The sequence below is a fragment of the Penicillium verrucosum genome (assembly GCF_028828655.1).
Source record: "Penicillium verrucosum strain IBT 35672 chromosome Unknown utg000001l_segment0_segment0, whole genome shotgun sequence".
Taxonomy (NCBI): domain Eukaryota; kingdom Fungi; phylum Ascomycota; class Eurotiomycetes; order Eurotiales; family Aspergillaceae; genus Penicillium; species Penicillium verrucosum.
Genome location: NW_026643210.1, coordinates 10,459,795 through 10,479,807, shown reverse-complemented (window position 1 = coordinate 10,479,807; position 20,013 = coordinate 10,459,795). Strand labels below are relative to the sequence as shown.

The 20,013-nt window shown below is 48.7% G+C and overlaps 7 protein-coding genes across 7 annotated transcripts; 2 read left to right on the top strand and 5 right to left on the bottom strand.

The window, feature by feature from the left end:
* Positions 1-326: 326 nt before the first annotated feature.
* On the top strand, positions 327-989 carry N7516_003814 (GNAT family N-acetyltransferase; the record flags this gene model as incomplete). The annotated part of the gene is made up of 1 exon (XM_057216534.1): positions 327-989. One exon carries the CDS (start codon positions 327-329, stop codon positions 987-989), a length of 663 nt encoding a protein of 220 aa, XP_057078417.1.
* Positions 990-1,325: 336 nt separating this feature from the next.
* On the bottom strand, positions 1,326-2,819 carry N7516_003813 (uncharacterized protein; the record flags this gene model as incomplete). Its single annotated transcript, XM_057216533.1, has 1 exon — positions 1,326-2,819. The coding sequence occupies one exon, from the start codon at positions 2,817-2,819 to the stop codon at positions 1,326-1,328; it is 1,494 nt and encodes a 497-aa protein (XP_057078416.1).
* Positions 2,820-3,115: 296 nt separating this feature from the next.
* Positions 3,116-4,261, bottom strand: N7516_003812 (agmatine deiminase family protein; the record flags this gene model as incomplete). The annotated part of the gene is made up of 1 exon (XM_057216532.1): positions 3,116-4,261. One exon carries the CDS (start codon positions 4,259-4,261, stop codon positions 3,116-3,118), a length of 1,146 nt encoding a protein of 381 aa, XP_057078415.1.
* Positions 4,262-4,881: 620 nt separating this feature from the next.
* Positions 4,882-5,507, bottom strand: N7516_003811 (histone H4; the record flags this gene model as incomplete). Its single annotated transcript, XM_057216531.1, has 2 exons — positions 4,882-5,183; positions 5,498-5,507. 2 exons carry the CDS (start codon positions 5,505-5,507, stop codon positions 4,882-4,884), a joined length of 312 nt encoding a protein of 103 aa, XP_057078414.1.
* Positions 5,508-6,865: 1,358 nt separating this feature from the next.
* On the bottom strand, positions 6,866-9,065 carry N7516_003810 (protein phosphatase regulator GAC1; the record flags this gene model as incomplete). Its single annotated transcript, XM_057216530.1, has 2 exons — positions 6,866-7,144; positions 7,197-9,065. 2 exons carry the CDS (start codon positions 9,063-9,065, stop codon positions 6,866-6,868), a joined length of 2,148 nt encoding a protein of 715 aa, XP_057078413.1.
* A 4,945-nt stretch (positions 9,066-14,010) lies between these two features.
* Positions 14,011-14,238, bottom strand: N7516_003809 (uncharacterized protein; the record flags this gene model as incomplete). The annotated part of the gene is made up of 1 exon (XM_057216529.1): positions 14,011-14,238. One exon carries the CDS (start codon positions 14,236-14,238, stop codon positions 14,011-14,013), a length of 228 nt encoding a protein of 75 aa, XP_057078412.1.
* A 2,858-nt stretch (positions 14,239-17,096) lies between these two features.
* On the top strand, positions 17,097-19,929 carry N7516_003808 (SH3 domain protein; the record flags this gene model as incomplete). The annotated part of the gene is made up of 2 exons (XM_057216528.1): positions 17,097-17,153; positions 17,209-19,929. The coding sequence occupies 2 exons, from the start codon at positions 17,097-17,099 to the stop codon at positions 19,927-19,929; spliced, it is 2,778 nt and encodes a 925-aa protein (XP_057078411.1).
* Positions 19,930-20,013: the final 84 nt, after the last annotated feature.

The following is a 20,013-nucleotide window of genomic DNA, read 5'->3' as shown; positions in this document are numbered from 1 at the left end:
AGGGTATTTCTCCCTATATAATAGCGGACAGAGAAAAGAAAAGAGGAGAAGAGGAAAGACAATAAGGTAATATATACAACATACTTCACCAATTTATAGTCACAGGACATTCCGACCTAATCGGGACCCCGAGATTACCCTCTAGGGGTTAGCTTCAAATTTGAAGGCTAATAGTGCTTATCCCGGCCTCAGTATTGGAAGCTAACTGGTTAGAACCAAGTGGGATATTTCCCGCTCATCCATAGACGTTTCTATAAAGCTATCGACAATTCCCCAGAGATCCCCCATAAATCGGACAGAAATTGGACAGACTTGGTATTTCCAATATGGCATCAACCCAAGCCCTCGGGGACCTTTCCAAGTCCAGCCGGCTCATCTACCGAGCCCCAGAGAACTCCGAAGAAGACATTGCATTCTTCCACGGTCTTATGAACGAACCTATAATTCAAACCCTGAGCACGGGACGTCTCCCGCGCCCGTCTCACAAAAATTCCGCAGGGGAGTTTATAAAACTACTTCAAGACGCCATTCTAGGAGTGGTTATCTGTCTCCCTCCTCAGAATCCCCCCGAAACAGAAACGGCCTCCTCCTCGACTGAGACCCAAAACTCGGATCGACCTGCTCAAAATTCCAAGCCAGTCCCAATTGGTCACATGAGCCTTTTCAGCCTGACTGGACCAAACGACACTCATCATCGCAATGCAATGATAGGAATCTCACTTGCGGACGGGTTCCGGGGAAAGGGATACGGCGGAGAAGCTATCAACTGGGCGCTGGACTGGGCTTTTCAACATGCTGGACTGCACAGAGTCTCTATAAGCACTTTTTCGTACAACCCGAACGCATTGAAGCTTTACAGGAAACTTGGATTTGTGGAGGAAGGTCGCAGTCGTGAGGCGTTGTACCATCGCCGTGCTTGGCATGATATTGTCAATTTGTCTATGTTAGAGCATGAGTGGGAGGCTTTGAGGGGAATAGCGTCCGATTAATCAGATTACGTTCCCCCTTCTCCCGCTGAGGCATCTAAGTAATGAAGGCTTGGTTTTCAGCATGAAGGGATTTTAAGGTAGCTAATTGAGGAATTTGGTTCGGGGAGGCTTTCAAGCTTGCCACGACAACTATTAGATAGCCCTGTGTTAAAATATTCAAGGTAGAAGAAAGGAGCATGTCTTGGAATTACTGGCTAAACCCTCATGTTCGGATATATAATAATGATTGTTCAATGGGAGAACGGACAAGCTGGCAAGATCATAACACCGCGCCATCTCACCACCCTGAAATAAATACTATACATAAAAAGCATTGTTACGGAGACTGATTCAGCGTTATGGTGGCACCGCAACACGAAGATTCGTATCAACCAAATCAAACCAAATGCCCTCATATCCCGACTCCCTCGTCGCCCTAGCCAACTTCACAAACTCTTGAAGCCGAGCTAAACACACACCTTGGATTGTAAACGACGCCAAGCGTTCTACCAAATCTTCTCCGGGTCCATGTATCTCAAACATGGCCATCGCCAAAGGAAACACCACTGGGAACGCAGTAACTTCATTACCATTGAGAGCCGATTTGGCAAAGAACGACAATTCAGAAAATATCCCATTTGCAAGTTTCCATGCTGCGCCGTCCTCAATTCCGAGCGGATATCGCAGCCGGTGGAGGATCAATAACGCAGCTAGACGATACACATTTGCGTGTGTCACCATTGCAAGAACTGCATGCTGGCCGTAACTATCGAATAGTCCGGAAGGGGTTTGAGGTCGCCAGCGTCGGATCTTCTCTTCTATTTCATCCAGTTGGTCGTGCATAACTGAGTGTAATTCAGATCCGACAGCAGGACCTTCCCTCTTCAAGGTATTGCTGCACACGCAGATATCGTAGAGATGAGGGAGAAGTGTGGCACAGAGACCAAGATAGCGATCGACGAGGACGCGAGGCTGAGGATCGAGTCGTATTATAGGGATCTCACGGTGCACCAGACACTCGACGGTGTCGACTAGAATCGGCGTCATGGTTATTGTGTCCATGATAGGGGCTTGCACCAATCTGGGAAGCCATGGTTTGGCTGAGATGAGGGCGCTCCGAACGATAGCGTGGGCTGTGCTGGAGTGTGGTGTCGTGAGTACGTTGAACACGTACATAGTCTGGCCCAGGAAGAGAGCGCAGGCTGCGTCGTAGTCGTGTGAGATTTTCACACTTCTCAGACATTGCAGTCCTTTCGCAGCCTTGAGTATATCGGGCTCGCTTCGGCGTATAACAGGGGACTTTTGGTAATTTGTCATCAGGCCTAGAAAGGCCAGGTATCCTTCGGTCAGGATCGGGGCGGATAGTTGCAAAATAACATAAATGGTCTTTTGGGATGTTGGGAAGAAACTATCTCCAAATGCGAATGGTGAATGTATGGCGGAGAATTGTTCCAGATTCATAACGGTGCGCAATGCATCTGATGTCGTTTGGAAGTCGGTGGGGGCGGCGAGTAATTTCTCTGGTGATAATATCATGACCTCGGTACTTTCCGGCGTCCAAGCTTCGTTATTTCCGGGAGGTGAGCTTGAATATGAGCGTAGACTAGACGAGGAGGATGAGACATGGCTCTCGCTTTCCTTGGACTGGGCACGATGTCGCGACACCATGGTGGAAACCCGCAAATTCCCATGCGGAAAGACTTCGGCAGAAGAGAGGTGTCTCACGCGCTTAGTGCGACGAGCAGTGGAGCCAATTTTCATATGATTACATCTGATGCATGTCGGACTAGCACTTGCAGTACCGCTCTCTTTCTCTTTATTCAAGTCCCAGTGGTCGCAAGCCTTCGCCATAATGTTAGCGCGAATGGGCGAGTAGAATCAAGAACATATAACGAGGGGGTAGTCTGGTGCAGTCTCGGCTTTTTGAAGATTAAGATGTTGGAGATGTTTATGAATGCAGCGAGGTGACCCGGTGAGATCGGCCGATTTCCCCGCTCTCTCCACGATTTCCCCATAGCCGGTGGATCCGCGTATTGAATTTCCTCTTTGGGTTGATCTACCTAGGTACTATCTATCTTATTTAACATCCACCCAGTGTGTTCATATATCTTGATATTATCTCATTATTTCAAAATATCTATCGACATTCATTCATCCACAGAAAGTACTGGCTGAGTTGCGCAGTGAATCACACCTCCAGCCAATGGAAGCGCAGACAAAAACACTGGCTGAACCACGCGATCAGGGCACAGCTTCTGAAACAGCACCAAGGCCTCTTGATCTCGCCGACTATCGCCGAATTGAGGAAGAATAAGCCCCCCATTGACGAAATAAAAATTCACATAGTTAGTCGCCGGTTCATCGTATGACAAGACCCCGAAGATTTTGGGGTTCGGCTCATCTACTATGTGTACCTCGAAAGGACGACCCTTCGCATCGACCGACTTCCCCAGAATGTCTCGGATCTCCTCATAAACCTCCATCCATGCCTTAGGCACACTAGAATGGGGTCGCGAGAGGACAACAACTCCGGGCCGGACAAAGTTGACTTCAGCGTCAATATGCACATCAGTAACATCTAGATTCTTTCTGCCGGGGAACCAAATAATTTTCTCAACACCCAACAGACGATAGAGCTCTGTCTCAATCGCTGCCTTCGAAAGACCCGGGTTGCGATTTTCGTTGACGATACTACTTTCAGTGGCGAGAAGTGTCCCTTCGCCATCCACAGCTAGTGCACCGCCTTCTAGACGGACCTGTGATTCCACTAGAGTCACCGGAGACGGGAGAACATCATATTCGATAACCCTGCGGGCAAAAGTACCATTTTCTTCGATCTGTTCAGACGTCATCACAGGCCAATCAAGCCCATCCGAAGCGCGGTCGTGGTCGCCGATGTCATTTTTTCTTCCCCATTCACAGAAACGGAAGTTGATTGCAAAACGTTGGTGGATGGATTCGCCAACGCCGCGTACATAGACGGGTCCCGTATCGCGGACCCAAAGGTGATTTGTGAGGAATGGGATGACCGAAATGTTCGCGGTGTTGCTCGGATATTTTGTAATAGCTTGGCTGACCATTGACTTTGCTTTCTGGACATCTTCCGGTCGTGCATATAGTCGAACTGGTTCATGGACGGAAATTACAGAGGCCAAACTCGCGATATCGACACATGCGCTTTCGTAGTAGGCTGAGGCGATGGAGACTTTGGATGGGAATCCGAGGATGGTCGCAGCATGATGGGCAGTCTCATGGGGGCAGAAAAATCTTGCTTTTACCGTAGATGAAGACATACTTCTAATGATTGGGATGCTAACAGACATTCCACATAAGAGCTTGAGTTGAGTTTGTAAAGAAGAAGGGGAAATGGAGTATCTTATAGAATATAGGGAGCTCTAGGCTGAAAGGAATGGAGTTGCGGAGGTTTCTCCGCTGTTACGGAAGGGCGCTGTTACCGGAGGACGCTGTTACGGGAAGGCGCACGGTTATATGCGCCTTCCCGTTCACCGACCGCCTTCGATCCATGTATTGCCATTAGCTGATGTCATTCATTCAAGACAGCATACATAGCCAAGTATACAATTGGTAGGATACAAGATACAAAACTACGTAAATAAACACATATAACTGATAGCAAACGTTGTATTGAACTCCATAAGAGCCAACCCGAGAGTCTATCGGCCACTGGTTAACTATTGAAGGACACATCGTCCACCAAGCACGGAAATCAAATTCCCAACCACGGAGGATAAAAGAGCAAACCCGAATAAATTCCCTAAACCCCATAACCATTTGACGCAAAAAAAAGACACCCATCACACCGTAGCACATTAAGTAAGAAAAGCCTCCGACCGCCACCTCACACACAGAGAGTGGCAAAGTCGCTTAAGACGATGAAAGTCGCAAGACAAATCTAACCACCGAAACCGTAGAGGGTACGGCCCTGGCGCTTAAGGGCGTAGACGACGTCGAGGGAGGTGACGGTCTTACGCTTAGCGTGCTCGGTGTAGGTGACGGCGTCACGGATGACGGACTCAAGGAAGGACTTGAGCACACCGCGGGTCTCCTCGTAGATCATCGCGGAGATACGCTTGACACCGCCACGACGGGCGAGACGGCGGATAGCGGGCTTGGTGATTCCCTGGATGTTGTCACGCAAGATCTTGCGGTGGCGCTTGGCGCCGCCTTTGCCGAGACCTTTTCCGCCTTTGCCGCCTGTTTTGATTTGTTAGTTTTTGTTCGAGGAATTGTGTGAGGGTAGTATAGTTTGAGATGCGGGGTAGAATATAAGACAGTGTGAATAGGAGGGGAGTATGGGGAGTTGAGGGTGGTTGGAGGTTGTGTTAAGATGCGCAAAGGTGAACGGCCTTTCCTAATTGGGAAAGGTGGGACGCAGTTCATGCCTGAGGCATGAATCACGTGCTGACAGGGGCATCACCAGTTCTTATTTTAGGAACTTCACCACGCCGACAACAAATAGACGAGGGGTATATAGCAACAATAACACACAAAAAGACATTGATACTTACGTCCAGACATAGTTTCAAATATGAAGAATTGAAAGTATTAAAAATGTAGATGGATCGACGTCTGTGTTGTTGGTAAAACGATGAAAAACGCCGCGCTTTGATGGTTGGCGTTGAGAATAAGAGAGGGGGGAAAAATAGGAAAATGACTAAATGGAGGGGGAAGGTAGTTTAAATAGGCAAGCCGACTACGCGTGATCCGGGAAGTAAGTATTTTAGGTAAGCGAGAGATTTATTCATCATTCTGCAATGCGGTGGTGATTGGCGGGCGGCGGGAAAAGAAAAAGGGCGTTATGAAGGGTCGGTTTCCAGCGTGTCTACCAGGCATCGGCGAACCCGCATTTTCTTGCGTCGAGCAACAATGATACTGGTCACGTGGTGATAAGATAGGGATTCCGCTAGCCTAATCGGGAAGTATACCTCAGGACTCCACCACTCGTGAGCTTCATATTATCTACTCCTTAGCTTTTCAACACGTGGCTAGCATTTTGTGTGAGTAGTGGGGTAATTCATTGACTATTGACTAGAAGCTATCCTAATAAACTGTGTAAAATAAAGATCCAGTCGATGGCGTTCATCATGTCTCGTGTCATTTCAAAACTACGTCGCGTTGCCTATATAAGACGCAGTCATGTATCGCTATCTTCGAATCCTCACATCTTCGCGGCCCCTTTCCACGTCCAGTCGGAGATGTAGACCGTATTGTGGAACCGAAACAGTAATAACAAGCAGGAAAAAAAAAGCAGGAAAGAGAAAACGCCAGAACACCATGCAATGAAAAGAAAATGAAAACAAACGAACATAAAGGTGCGAGATCAAGGGCGGAGGCGGGCATACTAAAAGCTTTTTGCGTTGAAAAGAAAGGGCCATCCAGGAAAGAACAGCAAAGAATTGAAAAGTGCCTCGGAAGAGAAATCGTAGCGTCATCATGCATGGCCAAAGCGGCACGCAGAGGTAAACAAAGAAATCATGATAATGACCGCTCTAGGAAAAAGCTGAGACGGTCGCGTCGATCGATAATTGGGATGACGACTGGTGGAAACGAGCGAGACAGCGAATGGTTCAACGAAACGTCCGCGGTTTATTATGCATCGCAGAGGCAATCGCTCGCATGTGCTGCTGGTCGAAACCACTGGGGGATAAAGCAGGTAATGCTGGGAAGGGGTCAAAAGAAGAAAGAAAAAGTCCATCCATCAGAGTGCGCCGATAGATTGTGGGATGAAAGGGGTCGACATTGGGCTAATGGATCTGTCCAGTTCCACGCAATGACTACCAAATCCCCTTCATGAAATCCGTCAACGGTGTATTTTAAAAGGTCGACTCAAAGGACCATAGTCAGGTTGGACGCTGCCATAGAACAGTCTATGTTACTCACCCTCTAATAACCGTTGGAGAGTGAGGGTCATTCATGAAACCGCCGTGGAAAGAATAAGGAAAGGCCAGCGGGGAGGTCGAGGGTAGTGGAGAGGCACACGGGCTAACAGAAGCACGCGGTGCTTCGGTCACAGGAGCAGCGAGATGAGCAGGAGACCGAGGAGACAACGGCGGCGAAGGGCAAGCTGGGGTAGAGACATGCTTTAAGGCCTCGCCTTCACGACCGCTCGAGATCGATGGGTGTGCCTTCAGGTTCGATCCTTGCGGAGACCCATACTATAACGGGTCAGCTGACTGCCATGACATGATTTACTGTCGAAAGGCTTACAAAGCAGTACTTATCGACCAACTCCTGGTAGACGGAAGATTCGAGCTGTGGCTTGCTAGATACCAAAGAGGAAGGTTTTAGATCTCCCACCCGATTTGCGGTGCGGAAATTATCGCTCACTGCAGAACCAGGGCCCTGTTCAAAACTGGGTATTTTCTTGGTCGGTTTGGTGGTATCCGGGACAACGGTCTCCCCGGATCTCGCACGGGCAGTCAGAGCAGTGCGATCCAGAGGTGCCTTTGACCGCATAGCAGCCGACAGCGACGCTCCGAAGTCGTACCTGTTTCCAAATGCCTGGCGGTTGGAGTTGTCACGGCGTTTGGGCGGCGCAACCGTGTCGATCTCATCCGAGGGCGTGCGAGCCAAAGGCGCACCGTTTGCATCATTGAAAGGATTCGTGAATGACGTCTTGTCGCCGAGGTCGGGGAAATCATAGTTAGGCGGCATGGATTGCGGTCGAATGATATGGGAGCTAGTGAAGGATCGGCTGCGGGGAAGAGCAGGGCGAGATCCGCCATTTGGAGGCTTGCTCGTGGAGGTCTTGGGGACTTTGTGGAAATCAATCTGATAGTTCACTGAATCATTATTATCCCAATATTCCTGTCCCTCCACGTTATAGCGGATGCACATGAACATGGTCTTGGTCTCCAAATTGGCTTGATCATTCAGCTTGAGGTCAAACGAAAAGCGATCGAACCCATCAGCAGCTTGCTGGCGGCGAACATCATGGCAGTATGTCGCGGAAACTTCTGAGGTAGTCCTCCAGTAATCCAGTGTGAAACGAGCGGTCACATTCTTGTGGAAAGCAAGGTTAGCCACGGCCACAGTGCCGATCAAAGTACTCTTATCAGCCGACAAGAATAATCGCTCGAGGCGAACCGGACGAGAGATACGCGATGAGGTATCCTGAGGCCAATTGGCAAGCTTGATCTCCCATTCCCACGACGGACCACGCGAATCAGCAGAGCTAAAGGGAAACTCGCCCTTGGTGTCGTGGTTTTCAACTGGTGATGTTTCTGTGCTGACAGCCAATGGCCGGTCCAGCTGGAGGAAGTGACGGATGTGCTCCAAGTGGGAGTCGAAGTGCACCGCCTTAGAATATACCGGAGTACCAGGCATGCTAGATGGTCGTCGCCGTGACGAAGAAGGGCGGAGAGCAGGCCGAACAAGCTCACCTGACTTCTTACGGACCATTGGGGGTTTGCACGACATATCCACATCACTTTCGTCGGGTGAGCTAGTCACCGCCTCTTCCCGAGCCAAATCGATGGCGGTTTCAGTCGAGGATCGAGAGTGACTGATCTTGCGAGCTTCTTTCGACAATGGTAGGTGGGTGAGCTTGGGTCGAGTGGGCTTTGTGTCAGTGGTGGACGGCACGGTCGATGAGGGCCGAGCCGGTGTTTGTGTTTCTGGATGGTCTGATGGATCCATTCTTTCCGGTGAGCTCTCCTTCCTTAATCTGATTGATCGAACGGCAGCCTCCAGCTCGTCAAACTTGACACCCTCGCCACTCCGAGGTGATTCTTCATCACTTGAGTTCGGTCCGGACTCAGGAGGCGATATTACCGCCCCGGGAGGGATGATAGCATTGCTTATCGGCGGCGGGGACTGACGGAGACTGGCATGTGCATCGATGGATGGGTGGGCCCGGGCCGGTGATTCTGGAGCGGGATGCACTGTCGATTTGGTGTTCGAAGGACTCCTCCGATGACGCCGAGTGTATGAGGTAGAGGAATATGAACGGGAATTCTGAACCCGTTCCGACGAGGAGCGAACCAAACCGGGCCGCTCGCAAGACTCGTCGGTTGGTCGGGAGTATTCAATGTGCTGCGCGGAGAGCAACGTCTTGAACGGCGCAGTGTATGGCATCCGGCCGACTTGTGTATCTCAACACAAGAAGGGAAAAGGATAATGTCCAATGTTTCAATCACAGTAAAGTGCCTGAAAGTAGCTCCGTCAGTAAGCCTTCATGAAATTCCGGACTGTGGCAATGAGAAGGTCAAGTGGCAAGAGGCGAGGGAAGACATGCCATTTCATCAGGGCCAAAGGGGAGTGGGGTGACACTTGAGGAAGGTGCCAGTGGAAAAAAAAGTCAATGTTTCACAGGTAACACAGGGAATGGGGGAGAGAGCTTATCAATACCTTGAACTATGAACATCGAGTGGCGAGGTATTAGCCCAAAGTAGTAAAAAAAGAAATGTTTAACAAAAAAAAAAAAAAAAAGAGTTGGCAAGCTCCCGGCACAGCCGCGATAAAAGGAAGAGAGGTGATTTAAAGGTACCTTGAAAGTTATAGTGGCAAATCAAGCAGCCATTCCCGCTCTGACCGTTAAGAGAAGATAAACCGAAGTAAAGAAAAGATTCATCAAGAAAAAGAGATCAAAATCTGGTATTATAGCTTTTTGAGAGAAATCGGAAATCATTAAATGCTAAAAGAACAAGATAAATAAAGACAAAAATCGTCCGATAAAATTCACCAGGTGCGTCTGCTTTGCATAGACTCCGCTTCGATACTACGGTCAATGCGTCCCGTATAGGTGGGGGATTGGTTTTTTTGGTTCTTTTTTACTCTTTTTTATCTTTTCTTTTTTGTATTTCTTTTTACTAGATTCTATTACTTCCTTTCTATATCTCGATTCTACATCCCATTGTGAATTGTCTGTTTGCAGTTGATACATCTACAAAATATACCCGTGGACATCCTCGAATCTAGATTGATATCTCACCATATCCTATTTCCGCCTCTCCCATTGACTCGAATTCTCCGACATGTCTATTCGCACGAGCACGACGATCCTACAAAATTGCGAGCTCACTATAATGCACTGGTCGTTCCCCCTAGTGTCACAATTAGCGGAATACAGACCTCCATCACCCACAGGCGCTAAGAGAGGTCCATGTACACTAACTTTGCTTCAACCTGTGTTCCCTGTTTTTTTCTTTTTATATTTTTTTATATCTTTGACCTGACGAATATCATTTTGTATCACTCATCCCCAGAACATCAAAATCAATCCCAAAAAAAATATGTCCCCCTCATCATTCATTGACCTTTCCGTTACCATTGACATTGTGTAGTCCTCTGAACTTCCCTTATCAACTGCTGTCGAGACCCCGTGGTCCAAGGATTGGTCCAGATTTATGGATCGACCCATCCAAAACCGGTTTGTCCCAGATATTCCTAGCCTGTGGCAGATAGAAACTCAACTTTTCTTCTTTTTTTTTTTTTTTTTTTTTTTTTGGCGCGCACAGGTAACTAGGGATACATTGCGCCATGCAAGTGCTAGAAGCGTAATATCCACTCCCTCCCCTTCGGTGCACCTCGACTACACCGTGTTCCAGCAATGTGAATCTGAAATCCTGAAATCCTAAAATCGTGGGGGTTATTTTGCCAAGGATTTGAAGTTACTCTGGCGTTGTCCTACTCTCCGGTCGGACTACAATTGTAAAGGCTAGACGGAAATAGCTAGAGATATAAGAAATGAGAACAGGTAGGAAATATAGAAAAGAAATCCACCCCCCCATCTAGAATTGGAACTAAATCATACACTATTATCAAGACTTTCTGACACTTCCAAGAACCTTGGGTCTCGAATCAAGTTTGATCTCGGGAACATGTTATCTGCGGTGGAACGACAGCGGGTTTCCTTTCCCGCTACACAACTACATAGCCATGGTAGATATCAAAAGAACAAGAATTTCAATTGTGGGCAGTTTATGTATAGAATCCCACTGTGACGTGCATGGTGCATTTGAAGATACATATGTAGTCTCATTGTAAGTGCACTTGTGGTGTACTCCGGAAAATCTGGTGGATCTACTAACATGCACTCCAGGGCTCCACCGAGGGTACCGCAAAAAGCCGGTAGAAAATAGAGTCTGGAGTCTGGAGTCTGGAGATATGGAGATATGGAGATATGGAGATACGAAGATATATGGGTCTGAGATTTATTCAGGTTCAGATATTTTTCAATCGGATTAGTCTAATAACTCAAGTAATCACGAATCGATCAATGTTTCCAGAGGAAATTCCAATGTCCGAATTCAAATCCGAAATCATATGTTCGATATAAATAGGGGGTTGTGGTAATTCCACGCAGATTAAGTCCATGATGTCAAGATGCATTTGATAGTCCCCGATGCCTTGGTTTTCGTCCGCTTGGCGGGAGGTCTGGACCCCCGGTCGCTCGTGCAGCATATCAGTGAATCTTTTGTACACATTCATTTATTTAAATCTTTAAATCTTGGTATTCTTCTAACATTCTTCCAATCTATTCAATACGTAGTGGAAAGGTTGAAGTAGCATGCTAAGCTTGAAAATAAAAATTGCATAGATAAGATCATAGAGTCGATAGCTATGAAACTCTCGTGAGGTCAGTCCACGACTCTCATCGCCATGTCTCACTAATTAACGGTCATACAAGTGATTATTATAATGATTATTCTAATCTTTTTATATATTTTTATGTATATATATATATATATATATATATATTCTTTTTTTCAGTTATTTCCAACTAAGCCTTCCCGAGCTGTGTACGTAGTATAAACGCCCACGCCCGGACCACCAACCCCTTTGTTGTATTAGCGGCGCAGAGTTTTCCTTTTTTTTGCCACTCTATTCATTGCACCCAACAAAACAGGTGGCTTTCACATGGCGTTATCGCGAATGATCTTCTCGAAAATGCAATGAGATTGGTCAAACCCTGAAGCCCCATGTCGCATGGTGGGTACTTGTCCAGGGTCTCGACTCGCAACCGTTCGAGGGCCTCGAACTCTTCCGATCTACACAGGGCTATGTGGTTTGATCTCCAGATTTCTAACCCCTCATTTTCAGAACATCTGGAGGTCCCGCAAAACGTTGCGTATTCACGAACTGGAGAGTTATGGATAGTCTCGCCTACGGGCGGATCCGATACAGTTCCGATGGGATCCTCAAATTGCCAATATGAACGTCTCGGTGAGCGGCAAGGTCGAAACATTCCGAGCTGCAGGGCGATAACGTCTGTTTAGCCCCTTCTTGCCGAGACCCTGGAAACTTCCGTGCGCCTTTTTTTTTTTTTTTTTCTCTTTTTCTTTCTTTCTTTTTGTTTTTATTTGCTTTTTTAATTTGATGCCGAATCTGAGAACGCCCCTCCATCGGTTGTCCGGTTCACGGGAAACCCGAATCAGGGTATAGGTGTCACCCTTCTTAAATACTAGCAAGTGTTATAAGGTCGAAGCGTCGAAGCGGTCAGATCAGAACCTATCAGAAGTATACAGTGTTCGTGTGTGAACCTTGAGATCACAGAGTTCAGCCTTAGGATTTTACTTTCTCATCGATTGAGAGCTTGGAAGCCCTTTGCTAATCTACTCACGAAATGATCGCCCAGATGCGATCTCATCTTTCAATTTGCAATTTACAATTTGACCCTGGACCCTTGACAAATTGACACATTTTCACCGGAGTGATGTGCTCCTTGAAATCCGCCTTGTCTCGCTGGCGACAATTCCAAACTGCAACTCGCCCCGAGGGCGTTAGCGTGGCTGAACTCAGACTCTTGGGCCATCGACCGGGCTCTCCATCGGCCGCACAGTTCCGAGACTCATCTCGCGCAATTCAACCCGATACAACTAAGAATAAGCTTCCCCTGATTCACCTTGGTGATAAAACACGCGGCCGCTTTGGGCAGCGGCCTGTCTAGGCTGCAGTCGTTGCTCGCCAAGAGCCACCGAAAGGAAATGAAGCGTGAATAGCATACATTAACGAAACTAGGACAGTGAAATGAGAGAGGGGCAGCGCGTTTCCTAGAGAGCTTTAGCTACCCCGCGTGGATACAGCTGGCGTCAGCTCTTGCGTTCACAGTGCATAATTTTGCGAACTCGGAGTTGATGCGGACCCCAGACATCGGGGGGTGATGCTGATTTGCGTTCTGTTCCCCCAAGGTTTCTTACCCCGCGAGCTATACCCCGGGATTAGCGTCGGGTTGGCAATGACCAGCTCTGGATCTGCCAATGAGATATGGCGGTTCGCTGTTAGTTGTAGAAATAGAATATGTCCGGATACCCTCACCGTCTCGAGCATACACTGGGATGGAGATGTGTATCTAACCTTCCGATTCGACCTTAACACAACAATTAGAACGTTGTGATCAGCCAACCATTCCAATTACTCACGTGTCACAAAATAGGCGTTTCAACCCGTTTCAACGATGGGCAATTCAAATTTATGGTAAAGATAGAGAACTCGACGATGATTGGATGGGCAACACCTACTGATAGCTCAAGAATAAGAAAATCGTACTCAAGCAACGCATATGTGCTAACTATGCAATGTCGCACGTCACTCAAATCCTAGGCGCGTTTCTTCTGCAATGCACTGCACCGAGCACCACCTGACCTTATAATATCCCTGTCGACCACACACGTTCCCAAGGGGCATCTGTATCCCGGACGTTGTATCTGAAAGAAAAAAAATGCTGAGGAAGTGGCACCACCCTACACGTCTTGGTATCAATCAACCACTAAGAAGACGGGTAGGCGATCAGGGACAGCCGCTTTAGTCGATTGGGTATACATCACCTAGGTGGTATACATGATGCGTTACTAAGTTGAGGACCAGCACGGGCCTTTGAACGTTAGTTGTGCATAAAATAGTAGTAACACCATAGGTAGTAAAAGTATACTTATTGTATACTTCCGAAAGCCATCTATACCACCAACAAACTAGTAGCCTCACTCGAAGTAAGTATATATTGTAGGTATGTACCTAGTATACCTTGGGCCCCACGCTTATGCATAGCATTGCGAGAAAGGGCGCCAAAACAGCGCCCCCACTAAGTTCGACCACCGGCCAGAACGGAGGCGCGGTGGTCAGTGCGCTCGATCCCGGAGCTATGACTCGACGGTGCGATGATAGTGGGGCGTGGATAGCTTGATAAGCCTGTGCGGACGTGCATAAGGCGCTGCATTAGTGCGGCGAACTGACAATTTGCTATGCATGACGGGGTCAGTGCATGGTTGTTGTTCTGGGCAGTTGGATGTGGGTTTATCAGGGGTTTCATGTTTGACTTTTTTATATTTTACGCTTACAAGCCTGCATTGATAGTATAGTTTTTGTTTGCTCTGGGGAAGATGATGTGCAACTTGCAGGTGTACCCCGAAGTCGGGGTTTTATCTCCACATTTGCAAGTTACAGACACCGGGGTTGATTGTCAATTCATCCATCAAATTGGGATTTGAGGGGTTAATGGAATCTCCCGCGGAAATCTTCAATTGATATTGCTCTCGGCTAAGTTGTCGTTCTTTATGGCGACTCCACTATTTCTATCGCCACTATAAACGGCAATCGTGGAAGCTGGATGTATCGACGGGTGATAGATTACCTAAAAGCCCAGCCACAAATAGGAAAAATAGCACTCGGCTATCTAGAACCGCCATAATATGTCCGAGTTAGAGGATTGGTTGTTTCTGTCCCATTATCCTGCCACGCCTAGCGGGAGAGGCGTTGTCCGTTGTCAGCATAATAGAACGCCAATTTTTGATACGAGAACATTGAATTGACGCCTATCAAACCCCTGTAATTCGGGAGCTCGGCCCTCTGTATCCGGCCATTGAGATATATTGAAGTTCAAATGTTTTGATGCCAGAGATACGCGGGACAGGAGAATCCTTGAGCTCGTCCCTCATCTGTGGGGTTGACCTCAGGAGGGTCTGGGGTGAGTAATAATGATCGCTGCTACGGTGATCATTTACCCCTTCTTATTTGCTATCAAATATTATGTATGGGAATTTTATAGGTCAATTATTTCCATCCCTCTAAAAGGATAACAGATATCCAAAAGATAAAACTCTTCGAACATATCTATCGACCTCACTGTAGTCTTTTTTTTTGGATTATCATGTCTACCTAGGTACCTAGGCAAGATATAGGCGTAACCCCACCATTCTCCAAACTAAACTGAAATTTACTTTATCATATTGCAGGCTCCTGAATATAGAGGGACAAGGTAAACAATGTTCTCGGATTCATCGGATATCCCTATCTGCGGAGATGAGTACTTTGGCTTGTAGCCTGCGCCCCCTCCATTGCGGGGTGCATCTGCCACCTCACACTGTCCGAGCGAGATTATCACCACATCTGGGAGTCTTCCGAGGTGCATTTTGTGCATTCCAGGCAGCAAGCAGCTGACAATGCACATAGTATCTTAAGACAAGGACAGCAAACCAAGCCCCTCAACTGATAACAGTGGCTGACGAATACACCCTCTGCTGTTTCTATCATCCAAGGTCCCCGAAGCTATACTCTCCCATATCCTCGATCCACAGCGGGAGCCAGTGACCGGGCGCTACAAGCCGAGCTCCCTTGACACGGATTTTCCCCACATTTCGACTGTCATGCTCACGCAGATGATCACAACATGCATCTCGCACCGAGAGATCCGTGAGGACAGACAGCATCAGCGTCTATTTCCCACGCGATGGCGTATGCACATCGAAACACAGGAGATACAGAGAAACATAAAGTTCCGCTCTTCACTCACATGACGCTCATAATGGCTGATTGTCTAGTTCCGAAGTTCTGGCCTCACAATCTTGTGCTCAGACTCCGAGGAAATGGCATTTCAAAGTCAATTCTTCGCTCTCTCGCAGCCACCTCCTCACCGCTACCCGTGGTAGCTAGACCAACCCATGGGAATGATGGAAACTACCCCCTACGTCCACCACATGAGAGGCAAGGTCTATAAAGGCTTTTCTCCTTATACGCCTCTTTTTTCCCCCTCTTGGGATCATCATCCCTCCACTATCCCACCTTGGGTGGCGGACAAGGACTATACTAAAATTCAACTGAAACTCTTTCTTCTCGGCCGGTCTGGTCTGCTAAGGGGCGGGTGCTCGGACTTGGATCGCATTGCCAGTGGAAGGTACCTCTGCCTCTGCTCATGGACCGACCGTGCGTGTCGTGCTTCTATGGCGTTGAGGGACGTGTCCTGCATCTTTCCCGCCACTGCGTTGGCGAATAAGTGGGCTTTTCAGGGTGATGGCGAAAAATAGAACAGATCCCTATAGTCTGATTTAGAACATGCTTGTGAATTTGAAGAGACCGGTATCAGGTGGGTTTGAATATCATTCCATTGACCACTTGGTCTTTTGTATGCTGGAGGAAAATGGCATAGGGAGTTATTTTGGCTGGGTTTCTTTGACAAAATGACAAAATGCCTTTGTCTGGCATATACACTGCCCTATATACTTCCTTTTATGTGAGATCTCGCAGCCGAATGATCATATTTTGGAACTTGATGTTCGAGACTAAATATGGAGCAAACTCAGTGTCCTTGCTGGTGGTCAATTACTTGTGTCTATTGTTATGCAGCAAGGTGATGTGCTTACTGATATTCTTTCGTTCTGGTGGCTCTACTATGACAGATTATTTCAACTTGAAATTTAAACAGGGAATCTTCAAAGAAATTGCACGGTGGTTATGTTTAGATATATATATGTATCCTGTTGAAACCTCAGCTGGGCCTATTTTCCGCCTAAGGCTAGCAACCTTCCAAAGAAGATCTAATGATGCAAACCATCTACCGTCTTCCATCTTCATCTTCCTTCTTCATCTTCCCATATTGCTATGTTCAACGCTTTTCATCAAGTTTCATCGGGGGGTGCAGAAGTCTACCCGGTGTCGAAAACCACTCTCCGACAGTGTGTGAGACAAAATTCTTTTTAGGCAGCCCACATTCCAAGCCCGAAAGAGGTGAGGTTGAAGTTGAAGTGTTGAAAGTTGAAGTGAAGAAGGTGAAGCCCAGTAAGCGGGAGATCACCCTCGGGGCCCATTGGTGGAGCCAACTTCTCCCACATTAACGATCCGTGGTCTTTACCCTCTCTCTGTTTACTCCTGCGGGAACTTCTCCAAAACCTGTTCATGTCTCAAGTTCAAAGTTCCGGATTGGCGGACCTTGAGAAAGAGCTGGTATGCTCGGTATGTACTTGTCCATTCCACCCCTTACATTTCTAACACCGCTGTTTTCCCCCAGATTTGTACCGAGCTCCTCTACCAGCCCCTCACTCTCCTCGACTGCCTCCACACTTTCTGCGGATCCTGCGTGAAAGAATGGTTCTCCGCACAAGGGGCACGGCACTCCCGCGACTCGCCTCGATTTACCTGCCCATCCTGTCGCGCGGAAGTACGCGATACCCGCCCAAATGCCACCGTGACGACCCTGCTGGACATGGTCCTGACCGCACACCCAGATCGTGCCAGAGCGACAGATGAAAAGGCAGAAATTGCGACTAGGTACACACACGGGGAGTCAGTATTCCCAACACTTCCTTCGGGTGGGGAAAGTGCGGATGAGGATGGCGAGGATGATAGGCGCGTTATAGAGGAGGTACGCGAGCTGAGTCTACGCGAAAGCCGGACACAAGCTAGGCGTGAGACCCGAAGGACAGGCCAATCTTCGCGGACGCGCGAAAGGAGCACCAATACCGAGAGACCTGCGGAGGACGGTCGGTCAAGGCGTCGGAGAGATGACGATGCAATGCGACAGCATCGTACATTACGGCCCGATGATTCCGACCGCACGCGGCGGGTCGAGCATCAATCTAGTCTGCGGTCATTACTGAGCTTGTCATCTGATGCGGAGACTATGGAGGAAGAGATATTGCGGCAAATTCTCGAGGACGGATTACTGGATAACATCAACCTTGATAATCTTGGGCCAAGGCAAGAAGAGGAACTCAGTGAACGCATCGCGGATGCGTACCGTCGGAGGCATATGCAAAGATCGCAGTCTCGTCAGCGACAAGAACAGGGACGAGAACAGCGGCAAGAGGCTGACGGAGCTACGCGAACACATGCAAGGTCCGAGTCCGCCCACAGGACTGCGGACCTAACGGCAGCTCGAGAACACAATGTTAGACGACCGCCAGTTTCGAGACCGCATCTGTTCGATTCGGCTCCCGCGCGACCGAGCACCGCGGGTCACCAAAGACGCAGCTCGGAACAAGTAAGTGGGCGCCGAAGGACCTCGCCCGTGCGAACGAATCAAGCATCTGCATCAGATGAAGCTATAAGGCCTGCTGCCCGATCTTCGAGTGATATAACCGCGGATCGCCACGTCTCTCAGGCTGGGCGCTTACGATCAGAATCAGCATCAGCCAGGCCACGACGTGCCACAGAGTCAGAACGGAGTATCTCTAGCGTGTGGGGGGCCGGAGGACGGGAACGAAGCTCTAGACAGGCCACGAGTCAATCAGCCACGAACTCCCCCATTTCTGGCGCTGCGCCCTCAAGTTCCTCCCGCCATCTGTCTCACCCGGACCACACCGTTCCTTCATTATCCTCGCCGCTTGTTCCAATCCGGTCAGACAGACGAACAAGACCATCTTCGTCCCGATCCAATGTTCCTTCATCTCCCACTGTACAATTCCCCGAGCCGTCCATCTCCTGTGACCGTTGCGGAAAGGGCAACATCCAATATACTCTACACAAGAGATGCACAAGTTGCAAGGAAGGGAACTTCCACCTGTGTCTACGATGCTACCGCTCGGGAAGTGGCTGTCATCGATGGAGCGGATTTGGTGCATCCGCGCACACGACCTTTCAGCGAATCGTATCATCATCCACTCGACGCCCTGTACAAATTAATGACCCTGGTCATGTCTTGATGTGGTTCAAATACCAACGGCCCTCCGAGACTGCCCATCGAACGATGAGCGGAGAAAGACAAATGACCAGCGATAACCCAGTCCGCCGGCTACAAAGCGGTCTCTTCTGTGATACGTGTCAATCGTCGGCCAACGATTGTTTTTGGAAATGCAACCAGTGCAACGAGGGAGACTGGGGTTTCTGTAACTCCTGCGTCAACAAAGGACGAGGCTGCACCCATTCCCTGTTACCCATTCGGCGCATTATCCATAGTCCGCCTCCATCAGCATCGTCCACTACACCGGCGCCGGCTGAATCAAATACCCTCCCCACCTCATCCGAGATGGAGAGCTTCAAAATTCTTTCATTCTCAACCAACTGCGATATCTGCACCTACCCAATCCCAGCCTCAACTACGCGCTACCATTGCTTGGAATGCAATAGCGGTGACTACGACGTCTGTACAAATTGCTACCTCAAACTCGTGGCAACAGGCAAAATCAACAAAGAAAACGGACACAACGGCTGGCGCCGCTGCCTCTCCGGCCACCGCATGATAGTAGTCGGCTTCGAAGACCACGAAGAAGGCCAGCGCCGCGTCATTGTCCGCGATCTTGTGGGTGGTCGCGCCCTGAAAGACGAACATGTAACACCATCACAATCACAATCACCAACTTCCTCCCCGGCAACTGGTGGCCCGATTGCATCCCCGGAGCTAGGAACCGGTGACTGGAGCTGGAAGGACGGCCCTGAGCGCCGTAAGAAAGCATCCCGTCTGCGCGCAGGGCCTGCCCTTACGAACAGTACCACCGGAAGTACAGCTTTTGCTTCTGACCCCTCAAATCCACCTCTTTCCAGTCCCACCGCGGCTCCGATTATCCCGCCCTTCCGCCGGTTCCCGCCTGATGGTGGCGTCGGGCTTATCGTCCACGCTCTCTGGTCCTGGTACCCGGAAGAAGAAGTCGAAGACGAGCTTGTTTTCCCGCGCGGTGCGCATATTACCGAATGTGAGAATATCAACGACGATTGGTTTTGGGGATGCTATGCTGGTCGAACGGGACTGTTCCCTGGTTCCCATGTTGAATTCGTCAGGGAGGTGCATAGGTAAAGATGCATTGGGGATTTTGCTTTTGAATCTCACACGCACACGATACGTCGCATACACGCTCTGCTTTTTTCTCCCTTTTGCGTC